Source organism: Mya arenaria, chromosome 5, assembly GCF_026914265.1.
Source record: "Mya arenaria isolate MELC-2E11 chromosome 5, ASM2691426v1".
In the NCBI taxonomy this organism is placed as follows: Eukaryota; Metazoa; Mollusca; class Bivalvia; order Myida; family Myidae; genus Mya; species Mya arenaria.
The window spans coordinates 21029941-21055925 of NC_069126.1; the positions used below are offsets into that span (position 1 = coordinate 21029941).

The 25985-nt window shown below is 35.7% G+C and overlaps 2 protein-coding genes across 6 annotated transcripts in view; one reads left to right on the forward strand and one right to left on the reverse strand.

Annotated features, from left to right (window-relative positions):
• Positions 1 to 629: 629 nt before the first annotated feature.
• On the forward strand, positions 630 to 8496 carry LOC128234269 (ribonuclease P protein subunit p40-like). The gene is made up of 8 exons (XM_052948410.1): positions 630 to 769; positions 1746 to 1887; positions 4023 to 4091; positions 4383 to 4460; positions 5891 to 6016; positions 6140 to 6359; positions 6743 to 6880; positions 7627 to 8496. Exons 1-8 carry the CDS (start codon positions 650 to 652, stop codon positions 7814 to 7816), a joined length of 1083 nt encoding a protein of 360 aa, XP_052804370.1. The 5' UTR covers positions 630 to 649; the 3' UTR covers positions 7817 to 8496.
• A 21-nt stretch (positions 8497 to 8517) lies between these two features.
• LOC128234268 (EGF-like domain-containing protein comC) overlaps positions 8518 to 25985 on the reverse strand; it is a 62370-nt gene continuing 44902 nt past the window's right edge. For 4 of the 5 annotated variants that reach the window (XM_052948409.1, XM_052948408.1, XM_052948407.1 and 1 more), the window contains 13 exons: positions 25586 to 25708; positions 25015 to 25146; positions 24538 to 24681; positions 23903 to 24097; positions 20594 to 20743; positions 18695 to 18955; positions 17333 to 17614; positions 16532 to 16654; positions 16226 to 16304; positions 14077 to 14154; positions 13382 to 13405; positions 11840 to 11920; positions 8518 to 11192 (listed from right to left, as the gene is read on the reverse strand). In XM_052948409.1, the coding sequence (XP_052804369.1) occupies positions 10955 to 11192; positions 11840 to 11920; positions 13382 to 13405; positions 14077 to 14154; positions 16226 to 16304; positions 16532 to 16654; positions 17333 to 17614; positions 18695 to 18955; positions 20594 to 20743; positions 23903 to 24097; positions 24538 to 24681; positions 25015 to 25146; positions 25586 to 25708 (1910 nt within the window). In that variant the 3' untranslated portion in view covers positions 8518 to 10954. The remainder of the gene's footprint in view (positions 11193 to 11839; positions 11921 to 13381; positions 13406 to 14076; positions 14155 to 16225; positions 16305 to 16531; positions 16655 to 17332; positions 17615 to 18694; positions 18956 to 20593; positions 20744 to 23902; positions 24098 to 24537; positions 24682 to 25014; positions 25147 to 25585; positions 25709 to 25985) is intronic. The other variant, XM_052948404.1, reaches the window with a different exon arrangement.

Below are 25985 nucleotides of genomic sequence, written 5' to 3' on the forward strand. Positions count from 1 at the left end.
GACATGGCATCTCTAGAACAATTCAAGACACAAAATATAATCACAAGAAAACACCATGTTAACCATTGACCCGACTGTCAAAATTGAGTTCAAATACATAACCCTTCCGCCAGGGAGTCAATCGGCTACAAACAACTAATTTTCAGACTTCCACAAGCTATGATTTTTCCAATATTTACATTGAAAACTATCAATTTCTGCAATAGAGTGTCAACTTCAGTCAAGTTCTCTGCAAAAAGAACATTTTTTGCTTCTTTTTCATTCAATTTTAATAAAATATTGATACTTGAACACAAGCACTCTTTGTTTCTGTATTCACATCCGGATCTTGGTCAACGGGGGGCAGATAACTGTGGTCTTGAGCCTTATTTCAATTATCTCCTACATGTATATGAATGAATGCTTCTTTTCTCAATTCATATTTACATTCTATTTGAAAAAATGTTATATTTATAAATTTAAGCATACATTATCTGCTAAAAAAATCAAAATAACTGTTATTTATTATGATTTTATATTCACAAATCAGCTTGACGTAAATTGTTTTTATCCAAGGGCATATTTTAACGAATCGACCGTTATCCGATGATTCCGCTTTGACTAATACCAACATTCTCTATTGGGTATAGGTTTTAACATGTAAACAAATATGGCAGCGCCCATGGAAAACGCAAGACCAACTGGAAAGCTAGTATTTGAACGTTCTTCATTTACAAATGAAAAAGCAAAATACAAAAAATGTATAGAAGAAATCCCTTTTACTTATTCTGTAAGTTGTATATGATGACATTGTATCCATCTATTTTAAAATGTAAAACTACATTGGTTGCATCTGCCTAGCCACAATAATGAGCGTTTAGGGAACTTTTTTTAACATTTAGATATTCATTTTGTTCACTAAACGCCACAAGTCGACTAATTCATACCAATGTAAAATATATTCTTCAGTTGTATCTCCACAATATTTAACACTGCATTGTTTAATAAAAACACATAAGTTACACATTATTTATTTTAAGCCAATACCTTTCTCTCATTACACTTCGGTGTTTCATGAAATACAAATTTATATCGATCTGTCAACAGGAAGCATAGCCATTTTTGAACTATCTAGCAAGTACCCGTTATCATTCAGCTCAATTATGCTTAGCGCTGGGATCTGTCATTCTTGGCAAAGAAAACAACAAGTGGGATATGGACACGTAGAGTCGCCAAAACAAAAATCGTCAATGACTCTGAAGCGGCTGTTTATATGGACTAGCATCTGCCCTGGGACTAAATGTAGTCCACTTAAATCTAGTAAAAAAGGCTAAATGGACATCATAAAGTCTTTAAAGGAGTTTGGCAGACTCGTGACATGTGTACATGACAAATGGCCACTCCAAATTTATTTAGTTGTTCTTACTAAAGAGTTTTCATATCTGAGATTAAAGTTACATGTCTTTAATGCTACATAGTTTTGAACAAAGGATAAGATATGGAATATTGCATAGGGCCTTGGGTGTAAAGTCAATCATTTGAATTCTGGATATGAGATTTGTCAGTAGTATCCAAAATACATGTTTATCTTGCAGCTTGTCTTAATAATTATATATTATTTTAGGGATTCTTCTAATCTCATACACAGATTTTGTCATACAAACATTGACTGGAGTTGTTTAAGGCAACAACAATCTGGCTAAGTCTACATACCGGGATACATAATTAGTGAATTATATATATATAAACATTTGTACATATTGCAGATTCAGATACTGCTACCAGCTGCTGATGTCCTTCCTGCTGAAATTGACGCAGCTCTCTCTGAAGAACAGGCTTTTCTGGCTAGAAATGTTCCAGTCAGTCTTCTCCTGCACCCAGACTTCATCCATGGATTTATCAAAGCTGGTAAACATAACATTCATAAAAATTAGACTTTTGAACTGACCTGTCAAGTCCAAACTTGTACACACCTTCTTGGTTTAAAAAATGCAAAAAGCCTTGCACATTAGGCAACATTCATAATTCAGACACAGGCCCTTGCCATATGCATGTTCAATGTAGTCTTACAGTGCAGGGCTTGCAGGCTTGTGATAATTTTGACCACAGACAATAAAAATACTCAAACCTAAATTTGAAAAAATACATTTAAGAAACTATGCAACTTATTTGTTTTTAATGTAATTGTTTTCAGGTCCAGTGTTCATGCTGTTGAACCTGTTTCAGGTTTAGTGTACATGCTGTCATACCTGTTTCAGGTTTAGTGTAGATGCTGTCATACCTGTTCCAGGTTCATTGTACTTGCTGTCATACCTGTTCCAGGTTCATTGTACTTGCTGTCATACCTGTTTCAGGTCAGTGTATATGCTGTCATACCTGTTTCAGGTTCAGTGTACATGTTGTCATACCTGTTTCAGGTTCATTGTACTTGCTGTCATACCTGTTCCAGGTTCATTGTACTTGCTGTCATACCTGTTTCAGGTCAGTGTATATGCTGTCATACCTGTTTCAGGTTCAGTGTACATGTTGTCATACCTGTTTCAGGTTCAGTGTACTTGAGTCGTACCTGTTTCAGGTTCAGTGTACATGCTGCCGTACCTGTTTCAGGTTCAGTGTACATGCTGTCGTACCTGATCCAGGTTCAGTGTACATGTTGTCATACCTGTTTCAGGTTCAGTGTACTTGAGTCGTACCTGTTTCAGGTTCAGTGTACATGCTGCCGTACCTGTTTCAGGTTCAGTGTACATGCTGTCGTACCTGATCCAGGTTCAGTGTACATGCTGTCATATCTGTTTCAGGTTTAGTGTACATGCTGTCATACCTGTTTCAGGTTCAGTGTACATGCCGTCATATCTGTTCCAGGTTCAGTGTACTTGAATCATACCTGTTTCAGGTTCAGTGTACATGTTGTCATACCTGTTTCAGGTTCAGTGTACTTGAGTCGTACCTGTTTCAGGTTCAGTGTACATGCTGCCGTACCTGTTTCAGGTTCAGTGTACTTGAGTCGTACCTGTTTCAGGTTCAGTGTACATGCTGCCGTACCTGTTTCAGGTTCAGTGTACATGCTGTCATACCTGATCCTGGTTCACTGTACATGCTGTCATACCTGTTTCATGTTTAGTGTACATGCTGTCATACCTGTTTCAGGTTCAGTGTACTTGAGTCATACCTGTTTCAGGTTCAATGTACATGCTGTCGTACCTGATCCAGGTTCAGTTTACATGTCATATCTGTGTCAGGTTCAGTGTACATGCTGTCATATCTGTTTCAGGCTTAGTGTACATGCTGTCATATCTGTTTCAGGGTCAGTGTACATGCTGTCAAACATGTTTCATGCTCAGTGAACATGCTGTCATATCTGTTTCAGGGTCAGTGTACATGCTGTCATTTATGTTTCAGGGTCAGTGTACATGCTTTCATATCTGTTTCAGGGTCAGTGTACATGCTGTCAAACATGTTTCATGCTCAGTGAACATGTTGTCATTTATGTTTCAGGGTCAGTGTACATGCTGTCATTTATGTTTCAGGTTCAGTGTACATGCTGTCATTCATGTTTCATGGTCAGTGTACATGCTGTCATATTTATGTTTCAGGGTCAGTGTACATGCTGTCATTTATGTTTCATGGTGAGTGTACATGCTGTCATTTTTATGTTTCAGGTTCAGTGTACATGCTGTCATACATGTTTCAGGTTCAGTGTACATGCTGTCATTTATGTTCCAGGGTCAGTGTACATGCTGTCATATCTGTTTCAGGTTCAGTGTATGTGCTGTCATACCTGTTCCAGGGTCAGTGTACATGCTGTCATATCTGTTCCAGGGTCAGTGTACATGCTGTCATATCTGTTCCAGGGTCAGTGTACATGCTGTCATATCTGTTTCAGATTTAGTGTACATGCTGTCATACCTGTTCCAGGGTCAATGTACATGCTGTCATATCTGTTTCAGGTTTAGTGTACATGCTGTCATATCTGTTTCAGGTTTAGTGTACATGCTGTCGTGCTTGCTTCAGGGTCAGGGTACAAGCTGTCATATCTGTTTCAGGTTCAGTGTACATGCTGTCACATGGGACTTGTATTGACAAAGACGACTGCTTGGCTCTTCAACCAGATGGTAACTACATTCAGCGACCTCTCTCTAGTTTTTGACAAAAGAGTCTGCAGCATATCTAAGGGAATTTTCAAATAAATTAAAAAAATATATTCAAGAAACAAATTTCAACAAAAATAGTCACGATATATATTTTTGTTTCCATTTAATCAAAATAATTATACACTTTAAAACATGCATATATCTATAAATACTCTGTTATGTGTGAATGTTACAGTCATGAATTTTAAACATATAAGCAAATTAATAAAAAAACGTCTTAAAATGATGACAGTGTGCATGTATGTATTCCAGGTGTGCTAGTGTTAAGTCTGAGTGAGGACACTTACCACCAGCTGGGGCTGGAAGGAAGGAGAGCCAATGGAAGATATGGTATATTGGGGAAACATGTAGAGTTCTTTGGAAAATAATGCAAATGACGTTGCGTACGATGTTGGCGTACATTAGCGTAACCGACGTTATCGTCATTTTTAACCGTTTTAACGTTGCATAGATTACTTGAGGTGTTTTTGATACTATGCTATTTTTTCTGCTCCAGTTTCGAACTTCATCTTAATAGTGGAGATGAAAGTATTTATACATTATTCATTTTAATTTAATTCTAAACAAATAAGTTATGAGTGAATTATATTGCAATGTTCGTATATAATCGTATACTTAAACATTATTGAGTTTTCAAACGTAACGTCGACATCACATTAATATCAAAGGCTGTGACATCGTGGCTAGATTTTGCAATTTTCAAGTGTTGAATTCAGTTTATATTCAACTTAAGACAAATGCACACCAATTTGTAGTCAATTTTTTGTACTTTTAGACTGCAGTTGCAGCTTTATAAACAAATGCATATTTCTTTAAATATTTCGGCGAGTTACAACTTCGTTAATTTATTTTTTGGCATTTTTTGACACGTGTGACTTCGCGGCTAGATTAAAGTATACATATAATAAACGCTAAAATCAGAGTCAAAATAGGACAAACACTTACTAATTAAAAGGTAGAATTAATGTATTTATTGTCGACATAAATATTATAGAAAACATACTATAGATAAACAAAATACAGAAGTTTTAACAAATCTGGTCGCGGGAAAACATAAAATCTTACTTTTTCAACTTGATTTGTCTTTCGCTTGCCGTTTTTTACCGGAAATCTTGAACTGCATATGATTAAAACTACGTCATATAAAGTTGACTTCACGTCACCGAGTCTTCTTTTTTGGCCGAAAAAAATAATTTTATTAATTTACCAAGCCGCTAAACAATGCGCATTGGTAAATTATGTTACATCTTACTTGACGTTTTTGTGAAGTTTTCTATTGTTATATGTCGAATTAAATTTATACTAATTAATAAACCTACATGCAATCCCATTTACTATTTGGGCGACAGTTTTGCCTTTCTTGTCATATAAGAATATCAACAATCATATTTCTATAACAAATTTCATGAAGCATTGAGTTGCAAAAAATTAACAAATTCCCGATTTTACGCCAACAACGTACGCAACGTCAAATAAATATCAAATTAAGATTGTCCTTTTCAAAATAATGTTGTAGTGTTTAAATTTCCATGTTTAAGGATGAATAATTGATATGTAAGTGAAAATGTTTTTAAATTAAATGACATACAGCCGAGGTAAAAAATATATAAACATCATTTTGGCTTCAGATTTCAAGGAAGCTGTAGATTTGAAAATTATCATAATAAAATGCTTTTATTACCATACATGTTACTGTTATGGTCAAGGATCTCGTTTATGTATGTTCAGACTATTAAACATATTAATCTTCTTATATCTAGTGGTAGAAGTTGACTTGTTGGGAAAGCTCTACACCACTAGTGACCGGTACAGACAGAGAGTGACCAGCTGCCTCACTGACCACCTCACTGTCACCTTTAACCTGCTGACCACTTGGTCACCTACAGGTAAGCATTCAGGCTCTGGTCAGTTACATTTTGCCTGTATGAGCCAGTTTGGGTAATCTTTTGTGGTTCCTGAGATGCCACAAGACTTGATTTTCATTACTGATTTGATCCCATCTGTTTCAGATGAGAAACTGTGCCCTTCCTCCATCCAGAATTTTTTCAAGAAGCAGCACATCACATGTAACAGGCTAAAACTCCACAAGAAGGTCCTAAAGTATATGAACTTCCTGGTTCCCGATTTCACATCTGAGAGTTTCCAGGCAGCTGGGGACCAGGATGGAAAGTCATGTGACCACTATAAAGTTGTTGAGTGGCTCGGTGCATGTGCACTTGGACTTGACATGTGAGATTTTAATAAAGTTATGATTGTAGCGTTTATGAATTTAAACTGTATACATCATTTATCAATCAAAATAAAGTGTCAATTATAATTATTATATATCAGTTTTGCATGTTGTTGGGGTTTTTCTACGTGATGTACTTATTAACTAAATCACTGGTCAACATCCAACACTATAAAATGCAACATGTATAAAGGAAGTGGATTTAATAGTAATGCTTCTTTACCTCCAAGCTTGTGCAAGCAAGCAAGAGTTATACTCTTCACGACAGTTACTAAGTAATGATACTGGTAGTCATTTATAGAATACTGTAAAATTATAAATCTGAAAAACAATAAGTATATAAATGTCAATGTGTATTCCATTTGCAATGCTATGGTTTCAGGAGCACAGAAGCCAACAACAGTTTTGTGAGCTCATATAGATGCCCGAGTCCCCACCAGGAGTTGCCCTGTGGGGTCAGTGTGCAGTATACGGGGATGTTCACTACACAAACTGTGCAGATGGTCCTAAATAACCTTAGGTTTGTGATTGTATATGTAATGTAAAGATTATTGTGAAAAATAAAGGTTCTTTGAAAGAAGAGAGAATGATTAAAAAATAATGTAGTATCAAAAATGTTCTTATTATCTTTCACAAGTCATCAATATATTAGCTTTTTTAATACACTTTTTTACTTATCAAGTTCACAAAATGTTTTGTGAGTGATCCATTGGCTTGCTTGACCTGGACAAGTTTCATAGAATTGTGTATATGATGTGTGTCAGAATATTTGTTTCGCAATCTTTTTTTCAAAATTAATGAAAAATTGACAAACAGAAATATAGCTGTTATGTTATCCATTTGTAATATAAAAATGTGTGAAGTTAACTAGGAACAGGGTGTAGCATACAATAACAAAAGACCCACCGAATTGTCAGGTCAGAAACTTTGTCAAATTGTGGGCCAATTGTTAAAGTTAACAGCATTGTTTACATCATCATTGTAAACTTTTAAATCGTTGCTGCTCTGGAATTTTATAGATACACATGTAATCTACTGATTTCTAACAAGATTTGAGCCAGCTGTTTCAGCTCTACTTGTTCCTATTTTTAAATATGTATTACTAATGTGAACACATCATAAAATATTTCACGTTTATAAGTTAACAATGACTTACATCACATTATCAAGTTTAAGAAAGTTCTAAATAATCTGCCCATTGTTGTTTTTGTCCGCTGTTACAGAAATGTAATTTAAACAGTTTTATTTTGTTTTACTTATTTCCAGACGTTTCCTACACAAGAACGAGCTGCGCTGGTGCAGTGTGACAGTGCATGGTTACCAGGATACTCCAGTAACCTGGCAACACGATCACGGCTTTCATAGCAACGGAGATAATCTCTACACTTTTGTGATTTTTAAAAATGAAGAGTATTGGCAATATCAGGCAATAGGGCCTATAGATACTTGCCCTTGAATGTTTGAATTGAAATCACATGTTACAGGAAAGCTTTTAAAACATTAATTCTTGGTTAAATTGTCTTATTAGGGGTGATGTATACTGGTATACCAAATGGTATAATGCCCAAGCTTAAATGATACTGATTTCTTACTGATTATTAAAGTTTTGACAAACTTCAATTTCATATAACTACCGGTAGTAAAGACTTAGGTTAACATGAACATTAAGACTCCGGGTTTACCTGAACCATACACAGTTTCTGAAGGCATGTAGAAACAAAGTAAAGTACCTTAGTTTGTATTGTGTCATAACAATTCAATGTCAGAATTAACCGCTTTTTCAGGGTGTTGGTAATTGGCAATTAATAATTATAAATAAATGTTCTTTACATAAAATACAAGAAGTTACAAGCAATATAAAGACAATTACCACAAAGGTCAAGGTCACACTTTCAGGTCAAAACACAAATGCACATATTTTTGTCTGCACTGTTAGTTGTTTTGCTAAGTGATTGAGCCCCAAAAATGTTCGAAGGTCAAGGTCACATATGGACACAATCTTTTATCATATATTGCATATACATGTCTGGGACAGATTCAAGGAGGCAATTCTTCTGAGAATACTTTATTTATCAAATATATCTACTTTTGATAAATTCTAATTTAACAAAGCATGAAATAAATGCTTGAAAAAGACATTTTGGTGTGGAGTTTTTCAAAGTGCAAACAATGTGAAATACTAAATAAAACTGGCTCAATTTAAACAGTATTGCAGTTATAATATATTGGGTTGTCAACATAACAGTGATTGATTTTCTGAAATCTGTAAACAGTTTTGCTGTTGATTAAGCATGATGTCAATTTTTAATGAAAGTCTTAACAAAATTTGATAAATAAATTTTACAATTACAAAAATACTTATCACGGAACATGTAGTTTATTTTCCTCAAAATTATAAATTTTACATCAACACAATTGAAACAGTAAGTTTTTATGTTCTTATTATTAGCATGATGTACAAGAGTGATTTGCTACAATGAAAACCAATCAAAACTGATCTGACAGAAAATTGTAAGAGGCAGTGAACTATTAACATTAAATCAGAAGTTAATATTTGAGACAATGAATTATGCTACACACTGAGTATTGCATTCTAATATTCTTATTTAATAAAAGATATAAAAATGATAATCCAAGACTAACAGCATAACAAACAGTACTTTTAATGTAATTCACATTCCTATTTAAGTTCACCTTTGTGTTCAGAGGAAAAGTGGCATATAACTTGCATTGCTGTACTTTGTAGTAAAAAATACAAAAACAATAATACATGAATCTTTGTCTACTGTCATATTTGCATATGATAATGTGCAGTATTTAGCACTGTATTAGTAAACTTATCACACCTTCATGTTAAACAATATATGACAGATTAAAACAATGGACGGAAATTATTACCCTGCGGTAAATACTATGACCCTGAAGTGTTCAGAAGATGAAATAAGATCTAAAAAATCTAAGCATTCTAATTGCATTCACTTGTAAAAACATCATGGGAAATCAAAGTTTTTAACATAATTTATATTTATAAAATATAACATTTTCAAATAATGCAATATAATATATAATTTAGAACATCAACTTTTCAGTTTTCAGTATTTGTAAATTAACTATGTTAAAAAGCACAGAATCACAGCTCATAGTAACAAAATAATTAAAGCTGCACTCTCACAGAATGAATGTTTTGACAACTTGATGTTTTATGCATTTTTCTTAAACCGTTGGTTTAAGCCATAAAACATTAATTTTCTAAGAAAATATGAAAATCTTCGATCTGATTTTTTATCAGCAATCTTATATCATTGTTTGCAGATATTTATGCAAAAATTTGTTCTTTCCAAGACAAAAAATAAAAAAAGATGTAAAAATGGTATATCTGTGAGAGTGCAGCTTTAACAGGGAAGTATGTAATATCTCTCTAGTAATATAAATACAATAAAACTACCTGTACACTGAAAAACAGATAATAAATAATTCAACAATATAAAATCTACAAACAACCATGGAACATCTCAATGGACCGATTCAAGATTAAACTTGAACAACTTTTATGTAAAATATCATAATATAGAATTCAATGTTTTAACGCTACCTTTATTATGCATTCCTATCAACCAATCATTCGGTTGTTGATTTTACCTTACTTGAGCATCGATTAAAAATTTAGCGGTCATTATATATAATGTTCTTAAACTAAAGACAAAACCTGTTAATGTTCCAAAACCCTAGAATCTACATAAAAGCTCTTAAAATAATGCATAAATACTAAAGCATTAAACCTATTTTGATTTTGTTCATTTTCTTATCAACTATGAAAATTGTTGACCTATCAGTTCTGGAGGAGAATCTATTACCTCACAGGGCACATTATTAGCTATTCAATATAGACAATGCATGATTGTTCTACCTGCCATGATATCCCGTGATCCCTACTAACTAGTTTTAGTCTCGTCAACGAACATATCTTACAATGACTTTTGAATTGATTTGTCTGAGTAATGATGAAAAATGTTTTCAAAATAAACAGCCCTTTGCACACTTACGTTTATTTCGAACCAAATTTTAGATTTCATTTAATCCACTTACTTAAAAAGAGTTGTTTACAATTCTTGATCTAACAATGTTTTGTTACATGCTCTTTGGTGATAACTCTCTGACATGTTGGATATATTGATAGGTACACAGTGTTCCTTTGATAATAAGTAGCTATAAAAGTAGCGTTTTTTCACGAGGCACATTAACAAACTTTGAGCATTTACTTTACACATCTACAAATATCACAGTTAAGATGTAAACTGCTAAATTGAATTATCTTAAAATAGTGTTCATACACTTTATAAAGCAATAGCTTGTTATCTTGTAACAATAAAAAAAAACTGAATATCATACTAAACAACGATAAAATGCCGTTAACAATAAATCATTAACATTTACGTATTTGGAATCTCCATTTGATCGTTCATAATGCATTTCTATACAGATTCCAAGACAAGACCCTCCTCTAGGTATGACAGCTGACATTCTTAAAACTGTCTTACAGTATTTGCAACCGAAAAAATTAGTACGAAAAACAAATCATGTAGCCCCTGCAGCACTATGCGTCTGCCTCCATATAGTTCTGCTTGCCCGGAACTACAACAAGGTCCTCGTCACTAGGAGGCGTGACCTCCGCGTAGACGTCACGACGGGGAGAAGGCTCACGGTGGCTGCGACGATGCTTGCGGCGCTTCTTCTTGTGGCGAGGTTTATGATCATCCGAGTACAAATACTGCGTGTCAAGGGCAGGAAGCTGGTGCGCTCTCGGTTGCTCATACGAATCGTCAAACATTGAGCTGGAAGAAATATGGGAGAATATCTTTAGTTGATGGCCCTGACTCTTGCAATCATAAACTCAAGAAAAGCTGGTTAGTTTCATCTTTGAAATAATTAATGGTTGGTTGCGTTATTATAAATAGCTTATATTGGGGACATTACAAATGGTTTGAATACTTCAGTAACTGTACAGTACCATTACATTCATTTGAAACAAACAAATCTTATCCTTAAAGGATTAAGTTTCTGGGATTGTAATTCATTATCATTCTCATTCTTTTACATACTTCAGTGAATGCTGGACAATCATAGAAGCTTGTATTTTCCCTTTGATAAATGTGTAACCACTTTTCCACATTATTTCTTCCCTCTGATAGTAACAACCCACAGCCGGGTTATTTAGTTATTAGTATACGATATTGTAAAACCTTATATCACATGTATGTATGTGCTAAGTGTACCAATAAACTTGTTAACTTGGTTCTATTCAGTCTTACTGGTCAGTTCAATTTACAGTCCAATTAAAACATTCATATATAACACCCAAATTATTGTACTGTGTTCAATTTTCCAACAGAGAACTAATAAAAATCGGCAATGCTTCACTATTGAAAAGTAACATTGAACTCATTTACAAACATAGCGTTAATCAATGGGGGTCACTCACATGATAGGTCCGGTGCTGGTGGCAGGTTTGAGGTAGTAGCGGGGTGAGGCCACATAAGGCTCATACTCCTCCGTGCTCACACTGAAACATGGAAAACCATTGATGAATCTTTTGTGTAGAAATTTTTGGGAAAACAATGTTTAATAATTATGTTGTTATGCTTTATTCAGAGTAACATTTTCTTCTGTGAAATTCATTCAACTTTTTCTAACTTATTTAGCCAAATATTTATCAGATATGTAAGGTAAGGTCTTGTTGAAGCAAAATTATTTTTTGTTCTTGTTTTTTGACAATACTGATACTATACTTGACATATACAATATTTGACATGCATGTGTATGTAGATACATCCTTTAATCACAACTACTGCAAATTATATGTAATGCTTTTAGAAATCATATAAAATATGTAGGCTCTCTTATGCAGCTTATTATTCCTGATTAAGCGAATGTTTGTTTTGTACAAAGATAAAGGTGTTAGAGTTATCCATTAGTTATTGCATGATACACACCGCATCACAATCTGAAACCTGAAAAGAATGAACATTTCCAGCAACATCCAGCACGAAATGATGTATAACACTGATTAAAACGATAACAGCATTGTACAAGGTGATTACAAGCATTACAAGCTTTCCCACTCATATAGGCATAGAGCAATGATGGATGGCCACAGTTCCCTGTAAGGTACACCAATACATGGTCATTGTGTGGGCATGCTAACACTCTTCTGCTTCCCAATATTGCTGAACGAGAGCTATCACAGGAGAGAATACTACCCATACACATCTCCTTCATCTTTTATCCATTCAGGCAAATATTACCGGTATAATGAAAATCAAAACATATGTTTTATGGTATTTTGAGGGAAGTTATTCTCATATGCCACAAGGTCAATGCAAAATATTCTCATGGGCCAAATTGGGGCTTGATTAACGAGGAATGGTGCTAACGGTGAAAGTAGTTTAATTCACACAGTCCAATATAGATCATCTTCAACTGATAAGGCAGTTATGGTTCACGTAAAATATGCCAGGCACTCACTCACCATCACATCATGGTGATAATGTGTACAAGGTGTGATAACTCTAAACCTCCGAAAAATCAAATACAGCCAATGTGTGTTCAAGGCTCATTACACAATATGCTAGGCACTACTGACACTATTGCTTACGGTGGTTATGTTAACAAGGCATCAATTTGTACCTCCGAATCTGTGGGAGAATTTTGCTCCACACACATTTGCCAACAGACTGCCCCCATGCCCAACTGACCAATTCTATGGTTTGTTTGCCAGAGTATGAAAATCTTCTAGCAAGTGAAGACTAATATAGTTCTGGTAGTTTATAGCTTCTGTACAACAACAACAAAAACTTTGCCTTGGACTATGATGATGATGACAATACCATGATATTTTTATTTGAAAACCAGATCAGTTAAAGTTGTTAAACTATTAAACAACCACCAGAACACAATAACTGTGATGACAATAATCATGAATATACAAGAGTGGAAAGCTGGAAGCATTTGACCCCTGTCTTACCAAATAGGTCGAATTCTTGTAGCTCTGAAATATTACAGAAGTTATCTTGTGCAAGCAGTTGATTATTTTCTATTTCTATTGACTACAGTGATTACTATGTTAAAGTTAGAGAGGTGTTATAAGGTAACTAAAATTTATGTTCAAGTTCTAAACATCTAGTCATTTTGGCTCAAGCCATTTCAAGGTACCAGTACAAAACGAATTGCCTTTTTAGAAGTATCCAACTAAGATTGCCCCAAAAATTAATTTCTAAATATATTCTGACAATGTTATGCAATGACCATAAAATAAGTTCCTTTTTATGTAAAAACAAAACAAACCAAACCTGTATAATACACAACACTAGAAATAATTGTAACAGAAATTAAGAACACATATGAAACCTTATAAAAGGACTCCATCATAACTCATTCTATGAAAGTGTCCTCATATATACTGCAATACAAGCTGTATATTTCAATGCAAAATTCCTAATGCAACAAGCAAAACCCGAGACAGTTCATTCATCTCTTTTAAGCGTATTCTGCATTTCATTTACAAAAAAAAATCAATAAATTTTGTGACCTAAAATGTGTCCTGCACCATATTCTCGCACATTTGCAGGTTAATGATAAATATATATTCTTATTCTTATAAGTTATGTTGTTGCGGCAGGAATTTTGCAGAGTTGCCCATTAACAGAGAGTGGTACCAACCTTGCGTCGGTGTAGCCGTTCATCATCACCCCAACCTCTTTAGTTGTGCGGACAGAAGGTGTGGCAGAAACAATAGTCCTATGGAGAGGTTTGCAAGAAACACGCAGATTAGACACACTACACTACAGCACCGTTAGTGGCTCGTAATGGAAACAGGATATAAATGGTGTCATACTCGTATACAGAAATCTACAACACGCTGCGGTAAACAATGCTATAATATATAATTGAGGGCTCACTGCATGAAGGACGACATTCCATTTTAAAAAAAGGAGTTATTTATGTTTGTTTTTAGGGTTGGAAATGTTTCAAAACTGTACTATAATTTGAAATACAATCTTATGTTTTAAAGAAACCAGGTTAATTTTTATTTTAAATTTCGTCTGACAGCAGATTTTGTCTATATCATGCTTTTTTTTTGGTAAGATTGATGAGATAAAATGAGATGGGTACAAACCAAGGCTGAAAGATTGCATCCACTGGTAGATATTGACAAATATTTAATAACGAAACATACTATCACTTGCAAAACTATATTTTGATATGGTCTTAAAGGTAGTTAAAAGACGTTTGTTAACTTCACTAATTAATAATAGCTTATGTTATTGTACATTTTTTAGAATGCTCTAACCTTCTCATTAATAAATGTATGTTACGATGCTAATCCATTCAAGTGCAAATTGTAAATTTCTGTATAGCCGAGTATCATGTGCTTAAATTATTAAATTAAATTATAAGTATATTTTGAAAATGAATGATAAAATGAACTATGATTCTAGGATTTCTAACGATGGATGATAGGAAAATAGAGGAGAGTATATTTTACTACTGGATGGTATTATATTTAAAGAAGATTACTATAGTTTTTATTCGGCTTCACCAAATAAGACCTGTGTTCTTTTTTTTTTATATTGGCCGTTCATTTTAGAAGCAAGCAGGCACATAACATAAAATTAACAGGATCAGGGGGAAGAAGAAAGCTCTTTTCTTTTTCTTGATAAAACTGATCATGAAATCATCCTGCGCCCATATTCACAAATGACTCAAAAACATTATTTTTTTTAATTTGATAACAAATCTTTAATATCACTTCTATAGACAAAAGGAGAAAATATAAAAGTAAGACTCATCATATATAATACATACAGCAATTCTTAACATCAACTTGACTTATCATTATTTTACCAGAAAAACAACATTTGCAGTTTTTGAGACTTGAGTCTAAGACTCAGGCCCAAATTTCTCGAAACTTCTTAAGTCCCTTATAACAGGATTAAGCTAATCTCACTATTTTTATAATTCTATAAAATGTGTTCTATTTACTTCTTCAAGAATTTTTAGAAATTATGTAGGAATAATCTGTATGATTATCAGAATAAACCATTTTTCATTTACTAATAAACATTTTCAGTATGTATTTTGGCTAATTGAAATAAGCGACTTAAGTCTGTTAAGCTTAAGAAGTTTCGAGAAATTGGGGCCTGATGTACAGGTACCGACCCTGAACTATTACAGCTCTATTCTATTTATAAGGTGAAAGTTGAAATTTCATCTGATTGACATTACTTCTAAAGACTAATAATCATCCTCTTTTTATGTATATATTTATTTGTGTCTCTCCTATTGATCATATTAAAGCAAAAAATAATGAAAAAATCATAACTCCATTTTTAAGCCAAACTTCCGGCTAAGCCCCACCTATTAACTGATAACGTCACTGCTCCCTAGTGACGCTGATACTGCCTTATTAGACAAATATTTTGTTTGTGTTGTTTGATGCAACATGGCATCAAAAGAAGGCATTCTTGAGTTAGCATTAATCAAAGAGCCATTAATGAAAAATGATTCACGAAAAATGTTCAAATATGACAGTTATTTGTATATTTTTTATGAAGGAATCAACAAACAAAGCAATAAGAACACAAAAGAGGTAAAAATATGACACTCAAAATTAAGACGTATAATGAAAACAAACCATTAATTCTACATTGGGAAAAATACTAAATCACACCATGAACATTAAAAGGAAGATGAAACTATGAGGTGATAGAATCCCAAACAAGTGAGAAACCAAAAGTGAATTCCAGAAAAAGAAATATAATTTTTTAAATTACCAAGTCACGTTGGATTATGACTATAGAAATCATACCTTGGAATGTAGGGTTTGACAGGTGGCTGGGACACGATATGGATCTCCGGTTCAACCTTCTCCTTCTTACGACACCATCCTGTTAAACAATGAGCAAAATGGTTTTACTAACTTCAGCTTGAGATTGGGAGGCGACAGTTAAAACAAGGGAAAATTATTGAAGCTTTACATCACAATATCTTACCTTAATTCTAAATTTTTTACCTCAAATGGGTCAATTAGCTCTAACATAGATAAATGTATATGAAGATATTCACATAGGTCATTCAGAAATTACAAGAAAGGAACCAATGAATGAAGCATCACCATAGCTACAGCAGCAGACAATGATGATGATGATGAGCAGTAGAAGGAATATGATTCCAAGCACGATGGCAGCGATGGTTCCGGTCCCTAGTCCAGTGTTTTCAGTGGAGGCACCGACTCCCGCTGCAAATAAGAAAAGAACATTGTTACCATCACTACAGTATCAGACAATCATGAAAATCATTCCCATGGTAATATCCATATCGTATCATTTATGTATAGTTGCTTGATAAATATGATAATAAATTTACAAAAACCCATTCAAACACAAGCTAGAAAACATGTTGAAAACAATGCACGTTGGACATCTGTTAAACAATTCCTTCATTAGCAAGACATTTTTCATGAAAAAAGCTTTTACTTTCTCAAAAGAAAGAAAAATAAAATATTGCAAAAACAAGAGAGCTGCAGAGTGAAACACCAATGCTTGCCTGTTGTACTACATTTGAAACAAGGGCATAATGCCAACCAATAATTTTTTGAGCCAGAGTAACGGGCCTTGCAACATAACAGCAAACATGTTTTCCAATTTTCACTTGAATTTTTTGAGTTTTTGCGAAAGTTTTGCAAGATGACAACGCTGCTAAAACACCAATGACTCTTACGCTGTGACAATAACTGAATTTTTTTTCTAGGAAAAGCAGATAAGCTTAAGTTAAATGAGAGTTTACCTCCTTTTTATTAATTAAAACATTAAATTTTCTTTTCTTGTTCTCTGTATTTTATGGCAAACTTTGAAAACCTTCCTATAAAATATAAATTTAAAATTACATTATGACATTAAGTTAATTAAATACGTACGCTCTGTGCCAGGCTCCTGCACATCAATATACTGTTCGTTAGATGTCCCGAGGCTGTTGGTCGCTCGACAGTAGTAGATCTGATATCCTTGAGTAGAGTTCACAGTGTATGATGCACTAGCGCTACTTGCCAGCTGACTGCCTGCCTCATTGTAAAAGGTGTATGCAGAGATCGCAGGATTAGCCGAGAATCCGGAGCAAGTGATGACGAGGTCACCATCGTCAAAGTTGTGTGTAACTGTCTGGGTGCTGGTGCCAGATGACAGAGTGAATTCAGGAGAATCTGGAAGTATATTAGAATATTTTATACCACATATTTGAGGATATTATTTATATTTGCACTCTTACACTCAGAATTCATTTATGGGACAAAAATACTAACAGCCATTTGGATTGAAAAGGGCTGGTGCATTTTGCATAAGCCTGATTCTATTTTAAAAAGGACTGGCACATTGGCACCCCCTTACAAATAAATTGCATGATTACATCATAATGTAAGTTTTAGGTAAAAGTCCCTAAAGTTGGGCATATGTGTGCGCTACAGCTTCCGTTGCCCTGCAGTTTTTTTACACCGATAAATATATATATATCATATATATATATATATATCATAAGCAGAACCAAACAATGCTTTGCCTCTCAGCCTGTCCAAGACTGATATCAAATATACAAGTGCAAAATACAAATCAATTTAGATCTCCTATGCCATATAAATAATGTTTTTATGTTCAAACTAATGACATGTACCTCATCTTCATTCAAAGTTGCCTCTTTAACATCTTTAAGTTTAATAATATTTGTAACCACTGTTGGAATTCACTTGGTGATGGTATCAGTATCAGAGACTTTCATACATTGCCAATCAAAATGTTATTATTTGTGATATTTTGCTTTGAAATAATTCATAATTGGTTATATTTTTTAATTGCCATCCATTTAACTTACAAAATAACTTTCTAATAAAAATAACATCAACATGTGCAGATTTTATTTCTTTTCTAATTATATAATCTTCATTGGGTCTTATACCAACAGTAAAGAAGTTATCAGTCTTTATACAACACAAGGGTCATATACCAGTACTGGCTTATCTAACTGGGTCATAGAATGAATACTCGGAATACTAAAATTTCAAAGGCTTTTTATTTCTTACAAAACTAATATTAGATGTTCTCAGAGAGCAGCTTCAAAACAGAAACACATCTTGGGAATAATGAAAGTTGATACCAAAGACTTTTAGCATTAGTTTAATGTTGCTTGGTGCATAATGACAAAAAATTTAAGCAACTGTTTTTTTTCATTTAATGGAACTATATATAAAACTGTTATCACCCAACAATTGTTAATATATAACAGCACTTACACTGGACATTGATAGCCACCGAGCTGGAAACCTGGGAGTTGTACGTGTTAGAAGCGTTACATCGGTAGGAGCCGATATGTGTCGTCTGGACGTTCTGTATCTGGAATGTGGATTGTGTGGTCGACTGGATGACTGTTGAGTCCTTGTAGAAAATGTATGTTGATGCCACGCCTGTGGGGCTTGTGCTGCAGGTGAGCGTCACTGTGCTTCCTTTCGTGATTGTTCCCGATGGTGAAACAGACAGGGTCGAAGACTGGATCTCTGTAGGAAATATGGAATTAATGGTTAAAAAATGTAAAAATCATATAGCTGTTGGTAAAAAAGTACAAAGAATTCAACATACAGTTGTAACTTCAGTGTGAGTTTGAATTTGGACATATCAAAAGTTAAAACACAATTATTAACAAAATTATGCAATTATACCAGATCCTAGCTAATCATGAGTCTCATTTTGAAAAGCTTATAAAACCTTTTTTACTATGTAAGAGTTTATAGATCAATGTATCTGCCCATTTCAGGGAATCGGATATGCATAAAGGGCACTACCAGCTACAGATTCCCAGATAAAAACTAGAGAAACTTGTCTCCCCTATTGTGTGGTCGTATCTGAAAAAAATAAATGATGGACTTGAAATTTGTAATTTTGGACTGGAGATGAACCAACAGTGAATTTTGGTTTATTCACCCATATTAAACAGTGAATATCTACTGCAACCTTTGACCTACTTATCTCAAAATCAATAGGGGTCAGCTACTAGTTATGACCAATTTGCATACCAAGTATGAAGTTCCTGGGTGCAAGCGTTCTTAAGTTATTGAGCAGAAACCATTGTTCACCTCAAGGTCACCGCGACCTTGACCTTTGACCTACTGATCTCAAAATCAATAGGGTTCATCAACTAGTCTTGACTAACTAGCATACCAAGTATGAAGTTCCTGGGTGCAAGCATTCTTTAGTTATTGAGCGGAAACCGTTTCTTCACCTCAAGGTCACGGTGACCTTCACTTTTGACCTACTGATCTCAAATCAAAATCAATACAGTTCATCTACTAGTCATGACCAACAAGCATACCAAGTATGAAGTTCCTGTGTACAAGCGTTCTTTAGTTATTGAGCAGAAACCATTTTTAAGCTTAATGTCACCACCAACTTATCGTTTTTTACCTCAAGGTTACCTTGACCTTTTGATTTCAAACTCAATAGGGGTCATCTACTAGTCATGAACATAAGCATACCAAGTATGAAGTTCCTTGACCAAAATGATCTTTAGATATTGAGCAAAACCATTTTTTCACCTCAAGGTCACGGTGACCTTGACCTTTGACCTAGTGATCTAAAAATCAATAGGGTTCATATATTAGTCATTACCAACTAGCATACCATGTATGAAGTTCCTGGGTGCAGGCGTTCTTTAGTTATTGAGCGGAAACTAGCATACCAAGTATGAAGTTCCTGGGAAGAAGTGTTCTTTAGTTATTGAGCAGAAACCTTTTGTTAAGCTTAAAGTCACCGCCAACATATCTTTTTTTACCTGAAGGTAAACTTGGCCTTTGACCTTATGATATCAAAATCAATAGGGGTCATCTTCTAGTCATGAACATTTAGTATACGAAGTATGATGTTCCTGGACCCAAAGGATCTTTAGATATTGAGCAGAAACAGTTTTTTTCACCTCAAGGTCACGGTGACCTTGACCTTTGACCTAATGATCTCAAAATCAATAGGGGTCATCTACTAGTCATGACCAACTAGCATACCAAGGATGAAGTGCCTTGGTGCAAGAGTTCTTTAGTTATTGAGGGGAAACGAAGTGTGACGTACAGACGGACGAACTGATGGACAGACTGACGGACAGGGCAAAGAACAATATGTCTCCCCATTAAGGCTCACGGTTTTACCTGTTCCAAGCACCCGTAGCTGGACAGTTGTACTGTTGGTGCACCTGCTGGAGGAGTAACACAGGCGACACATGTAGTCCCCGGTGTAGTTGCTGAGAGCGTTAGATACAGTCAGGTCCGTGTTGGAGATGTCACCGTTAATGAAGCCACCTGAAACACATGTATAGCTACAGAAACAAACGAAAAGAGCTTGATTGCAGGAACCATGCAACTGATTGGTTCAGTCCAGTAATTATGCAACTGATTGGCTCAGTCCATGAACAATGCAACTGATTGGCTCAGTCCATGAACAATGCAACTGATTGGCTCAGTCCATGAACAATGCAACTGATTGGCTCAGTCCATGAACAATGCAACTGATTGGCTCAGTCCATGAACAATGCAACTGATTGGCTCAGTCCATGAACAATGCAACTGATTGGCTCAGTCCATGAACAATGCAACTGATTGGCTCAGTCCATGAACAATGCAACTGATTGGCTCAGTCCATGAACAATGCAACTGATTGGCTCAGTCCATGAACAATGCAACTGATTGGTTCACTCCATGAACAATGCAACTGATTGGCTCAGTCCATGAACAATGCAACTGATTGGCTCAGTCCATGAACAATGCAACTGATTGGCTCAGTCCATGAACAATGCAACTGATTGGCTCAGTCCAGGAATAACGCTTGTGATTGGCTCAGTCCAGGAGAGATGCAACTGATTGGATCAGTCCAGGAGAGATGCAACTGATTGGATCAGTCCAGATATAACGCACGTGATTTGTCTAGTCCAGGAGAGATGCAACTGATTGGATCAGTCCAGGAATAATGCAACTGATTGGCTCTGTCCATAAACATTGCAACTGATTGGATCAGTCCAAGAATAACACACGTGATTGGCTCAATCCAGGAGAAATGCAACTGATTGGATCAGTCCAGGAGAAATGCAACTGATTGGTTCAGTCCAGAAATAATGCATCTGATTGGCTCAGTCCAGAAATAATGCAACTGATTGGCTCAGTCCAGAAATAATGCAACTGATTGGCTCAGGGCAGGAATAATGCAACTGATTGGCTCAGTCCAGAAATAATGCAACTGATTGGCTCAGTGCAGGAACAATGCAACTCATTGGCTCAGGGCAGGAATAATGCAACTGTTTGGCTCAGTCCAGGAATTATGTAACTGATTGGCTCAGTCCAGGAATAACGCATGTGACTGACTCAGTCCAGGAATTATGTAACTGATTGACTCAGTCCAGAAATAACGCATGTGACTGACTCAGTCCAGGAATTATGTAACTGATTGACTCAGTCCAGGAATAATGCAACTGATTGACTCAGTCTAGGAATTATGCAACTGATTGACTCAGTCCAGGAATTATGCAACTGATTGACTCAGTCCAGGAATAATGCAACTGATTGACTCAGTCCAGGAATAACACATGTGGTTGACTCAGTCTAGGAATTATGCAACTGATTGACTCAGTCCAGGAATAACGCACGTGATTGACTCAGTCCAGGAATTATGCAACTGATTGACTCAGTCCAGGAATTATGCCACCGAATGACTCAGTCCAGGAATAACGCATTTGGTTGACTCAGTCTAGGAATAACGCATGTGGTTGACTCAGTCTAGGAATTATGCAACTGATTGACTCAGTCCAGGAATAATGCAACTGATTGACTCAGTCCAGGAATAACGCATGTGGTTGACTCAGTCTAGGAATTATGCAACTGATTGACTCAGTCCAGGAATAACCATGTGATTGGCTCAGTCCAGGAATAACCATGTGATTGACTCAGTCCAGGAATAACCATGTGATTGACTCAGTCCAGGAATAACCATGTGATTGACTCAGTCCAGGAATAATGCAACTGATTGACTCAGTCCAGGAATAACCATGTGATTGGCTCAGTCCAGGAATAACCATGTGATTGACTCAGTCCAGGAATAACCATGTGATTGGCTCAGTCCAGGAATAACCATGTGATTGGCTCAGTCCAGGAATAACCATGTGATTGGCTCAGTCCAGGAATAACCATGTGATTGGCTCAGTCCAGGAATAACCATGTGATTGACTCAGTCCAGGAATAATGCAACTGATTGACTCAGTCCAGGAATAACCATGTGATTGACTCAGTCCAGGAATAACCATGTGATTGGCTCAGTCCAGGAATAACCATGTGATTGACTCAGTCCAGGAATCATGCAACTGATTGACTCAGTCCAGGAATAACCATGTGATTGGCTCATTCCAGGAATTATGCAACCGATTGACTCAGTCCAGGAATAACGCATGTGGTTGACTCAGTCTAGGAATTATGCCACTGATTGACTCAGTCCAGGAATAACCATGTGATTGGCTCAGTCCAGGAATAACCATGTGATTGACTCAGTCCGGGAATAACCATGTGATTGACTCAGTCCAGGAATAACCATGTGATTGACTCAGTCCAGGAATAACCATGTGATTGGCTCAGTCCAGGAATAACCATGTGATTGACTCAGTCCGGGAATAACCATGTGATTGACTCAGTCCGGGAATAACCATGTGATTGACTCAGTCCGGGAATAACCATGTGATTGACTCAGTCCGGGAATAACCATGTGATTGGCTCAGTCCAGGAATTATGCAACTAATTGGCTCAGTTCAGGAATTATGCAACTGATTGGCTCAGTCCAGGAATAAAGCATGTAATTGGCTCAGTCCAGGAATGATGTAACTGATTGGCTCAGTGCAAGATAGATGCAACTGATTGGCTTAATGCAGGAGAGATGCAACTGATTGGCTCAAGGCAGGATTAATGCAACTGACTGTCACAGTACAGAAATAATGTAATTGGCTGGCTCAGTGCAGGAATAATTGATTGGCTGAGGGCAGGAGGAATGCAACTGATTGGCTCAGCGCAGGAGGAATGCAACTGGTTGGCACAGCGCAGGAGGAATTTAACTGATTGGCTCAGCGCAGGAGGAATGCAACTGATTTGCTCAGCGCAGGAGGAATGCAACTGATTGGCTCAGCGCAGGAGGAATACAACTGACTGGCTCAGCTCAGGAGGAATGCAACTGATTGGCTCAGCGCAGGAGGAATTTAACTGATTGGCTCAGCGCAGGAGGAATGCAACTGATTGGCTCAGAGCAGGAGGAATGCTACTGATTGGCTCAGCGCAGGAGGAATATAACTGATTGGCTCAGTGCACAAATTTGTTAATGACTGATCTATTTAAGTAGTTACAACAGAGCAGTATTTATAAGGTCCAAGTACAAGCATACCTTTTCTTTTATGGTTGAACTTATTAAAAACATAGGTGTATTTAATGTACCTGTGGAGATGCTCACAGCTGTAAAGCTTGGCATATGATACCAGCCTGCTGCCGAAAGTGGCTGCCCCTTGGCATCTTCACATACCATCTGGGTGGATTCGTGAAGGTTCACTTCGTAACATGTTGCTCCCACATACGTACTTGGGAAGTTAGAAGCTCCATTCACTGTGAACGGATTTTGTGTGTTTGCTGGACCTGAAATGAGGATATTTTGACATCTTTATATGTTTTTAGCCCAAAGAAGAGAGGGTTTGTAACATAATGTCTTTTTTCTCAGTTTAAAAAAAAAATTAAAGGTTATTATCTGAGTTATTAACTGAGATGAATAATACTTGAGTTTATTTCATGAACAGAGACTAGATTTAAAGGTCATAATAAACTGATTATGAGAAGGGTGCTATTTTGTACTCCTACCCCTGAACTGTTCAGTTAGGCACCTTATAATTTGTTAACAAATAGAAAGCCTTGGGATTTCCTTTTCAGGCCAATGCATGTATGAAAACTTTGTATCAGAATCAAAGTAGTTTCCAAAAATTCTGCAATAATTTGATACGTTGTTTGCTATATGCAATATCTGCTTTAAAATACTGCAAATTATAAAATTGTCAAGCCTTTATGATGAGATCATCACTTACAGGAAGTGGTTGTAGTGGTTTGTGTGCACGTGCTGCCTTGGAGAGCGTATCCCGTATTACACGTGCAAGTCCCTGTGCACGAAGCGTGTATATCCTGACAAGAGTTGCTGACCTGGCTAAAGCACGTCTGGCCATTACTGGCCTCTGTAACATGGTACAAATAGCACAGTCAGAATAATACGCCTTTATCTGCTTAACAGTCCCAATGGGTAATTACACAAAATACCATAATTTAGAGAAGAGAGAGATTTTGCTATAATTTAACACTCTTTCTGTTTCACACTGTCACTTGGAGATCATTAAAAATGTATTTCAAGTTGATAAGTTAACATTAATATAAGAAATAGTTAAAGAATTGTTTTGTCTGTGAACAAACACTGTTTTTTCTTCGATAACCTGGTAAAGAAATCTCAGACATTATTTAAAACTAACAAGAATTTAATAATTTGATCTCTTATACAAAAGCTACAGACTTACTGGTTTTGCACTCGGCATTGAAGGTGTAGTAGTTGTTCGGACATTCACAGATATTATTGACACATGATGGATTCACTGATGATCCTGTAGCGCCACAGCCCACAGAAGAAACACAAGCCTGGCCCGCCACAGCTGTGAATATTCCATAATTTTTTTTTTTTTTATGAAGTTGTTAAATGTACAGGATCTTTTGGAACATGTATTATCTGCAGAAAGCATAAGTTTGTTTAGTTTCATAGATAGTGCTTAGACTTGTAAGAGTGTTTAGAGTAACTTAATGTATTAGATGACATTCCTCTTATAACAATTCAGAACTCTTTGAATACAAAATTAGCAGGCAAGTGCATATTGTATAAAGGCCTAATTATAAAACATATATCAAGATATGACTTTTATCTGCTACTGCGTTCAAAATACACAAAACTTTTATAATATAAATGTACTGTTAACATTTACACTGAAATATATTGATCAAATAACTTGACAGATATGACAATCATGTATGCAGGGTAATTTTGTTAAGGTATTTTCTACAGATCCCTAGATTTTGGTTATACGATTGAATACTAACGCAGGATACAGGAGTTTCCTGATGCAACATATCCGCCCCGGCACGAGCACACACCCTGTGAACACTGGGAGTTGGACACGATGCAAGTGCGAGAAGGATTTACGCACGAATCCCCAAGGTTTACTGCAAGGAAGTCCATTGGACATTATAATGGTGTTACAAAACATTTAATCTCAATAGATCAAGAAAATTTAATTCTCAAAATTATTAATATAGCTGTGCAGTTTAATCACATAATATTAATTACCGGTACGTCAATGTCTGTGAAATAATTTTAGGAAAGTTAAAAAACATCATAGATAACCGATGCTTAAAATTATAAGTAAAAGCTGCACTCTCAAAGATTGAACGTTTTGACAATTTTTTTTATTTTTTGTCTTGGAACGAGCCAATTTTTGTG

Excerpts from the sequence above, each read along its gene's own strand:
- LOC128234269 (XM_052948410.1), top strand. The coding sequence starts at position 650 with ATGGCAGCGCCCATGGAAAACGCAAGACCAACTGGAAAGCTAGTATTT. Across the intron at positions 770-1,745 it reads AAATCCCTTTTACTTATTCT|ATTCAGATACTGCTACCAGC; the intron begins GTAAGTTGTATA and ends TACATATTGCAG. Across the intron at positions 6,881-7,626 it reads ATGGTCCTAAATAACCTTAG|ACGTTTCCTACACAAGAACG; the intron begins GTTTGTGATTGT and ends ACTTATTTCCAG.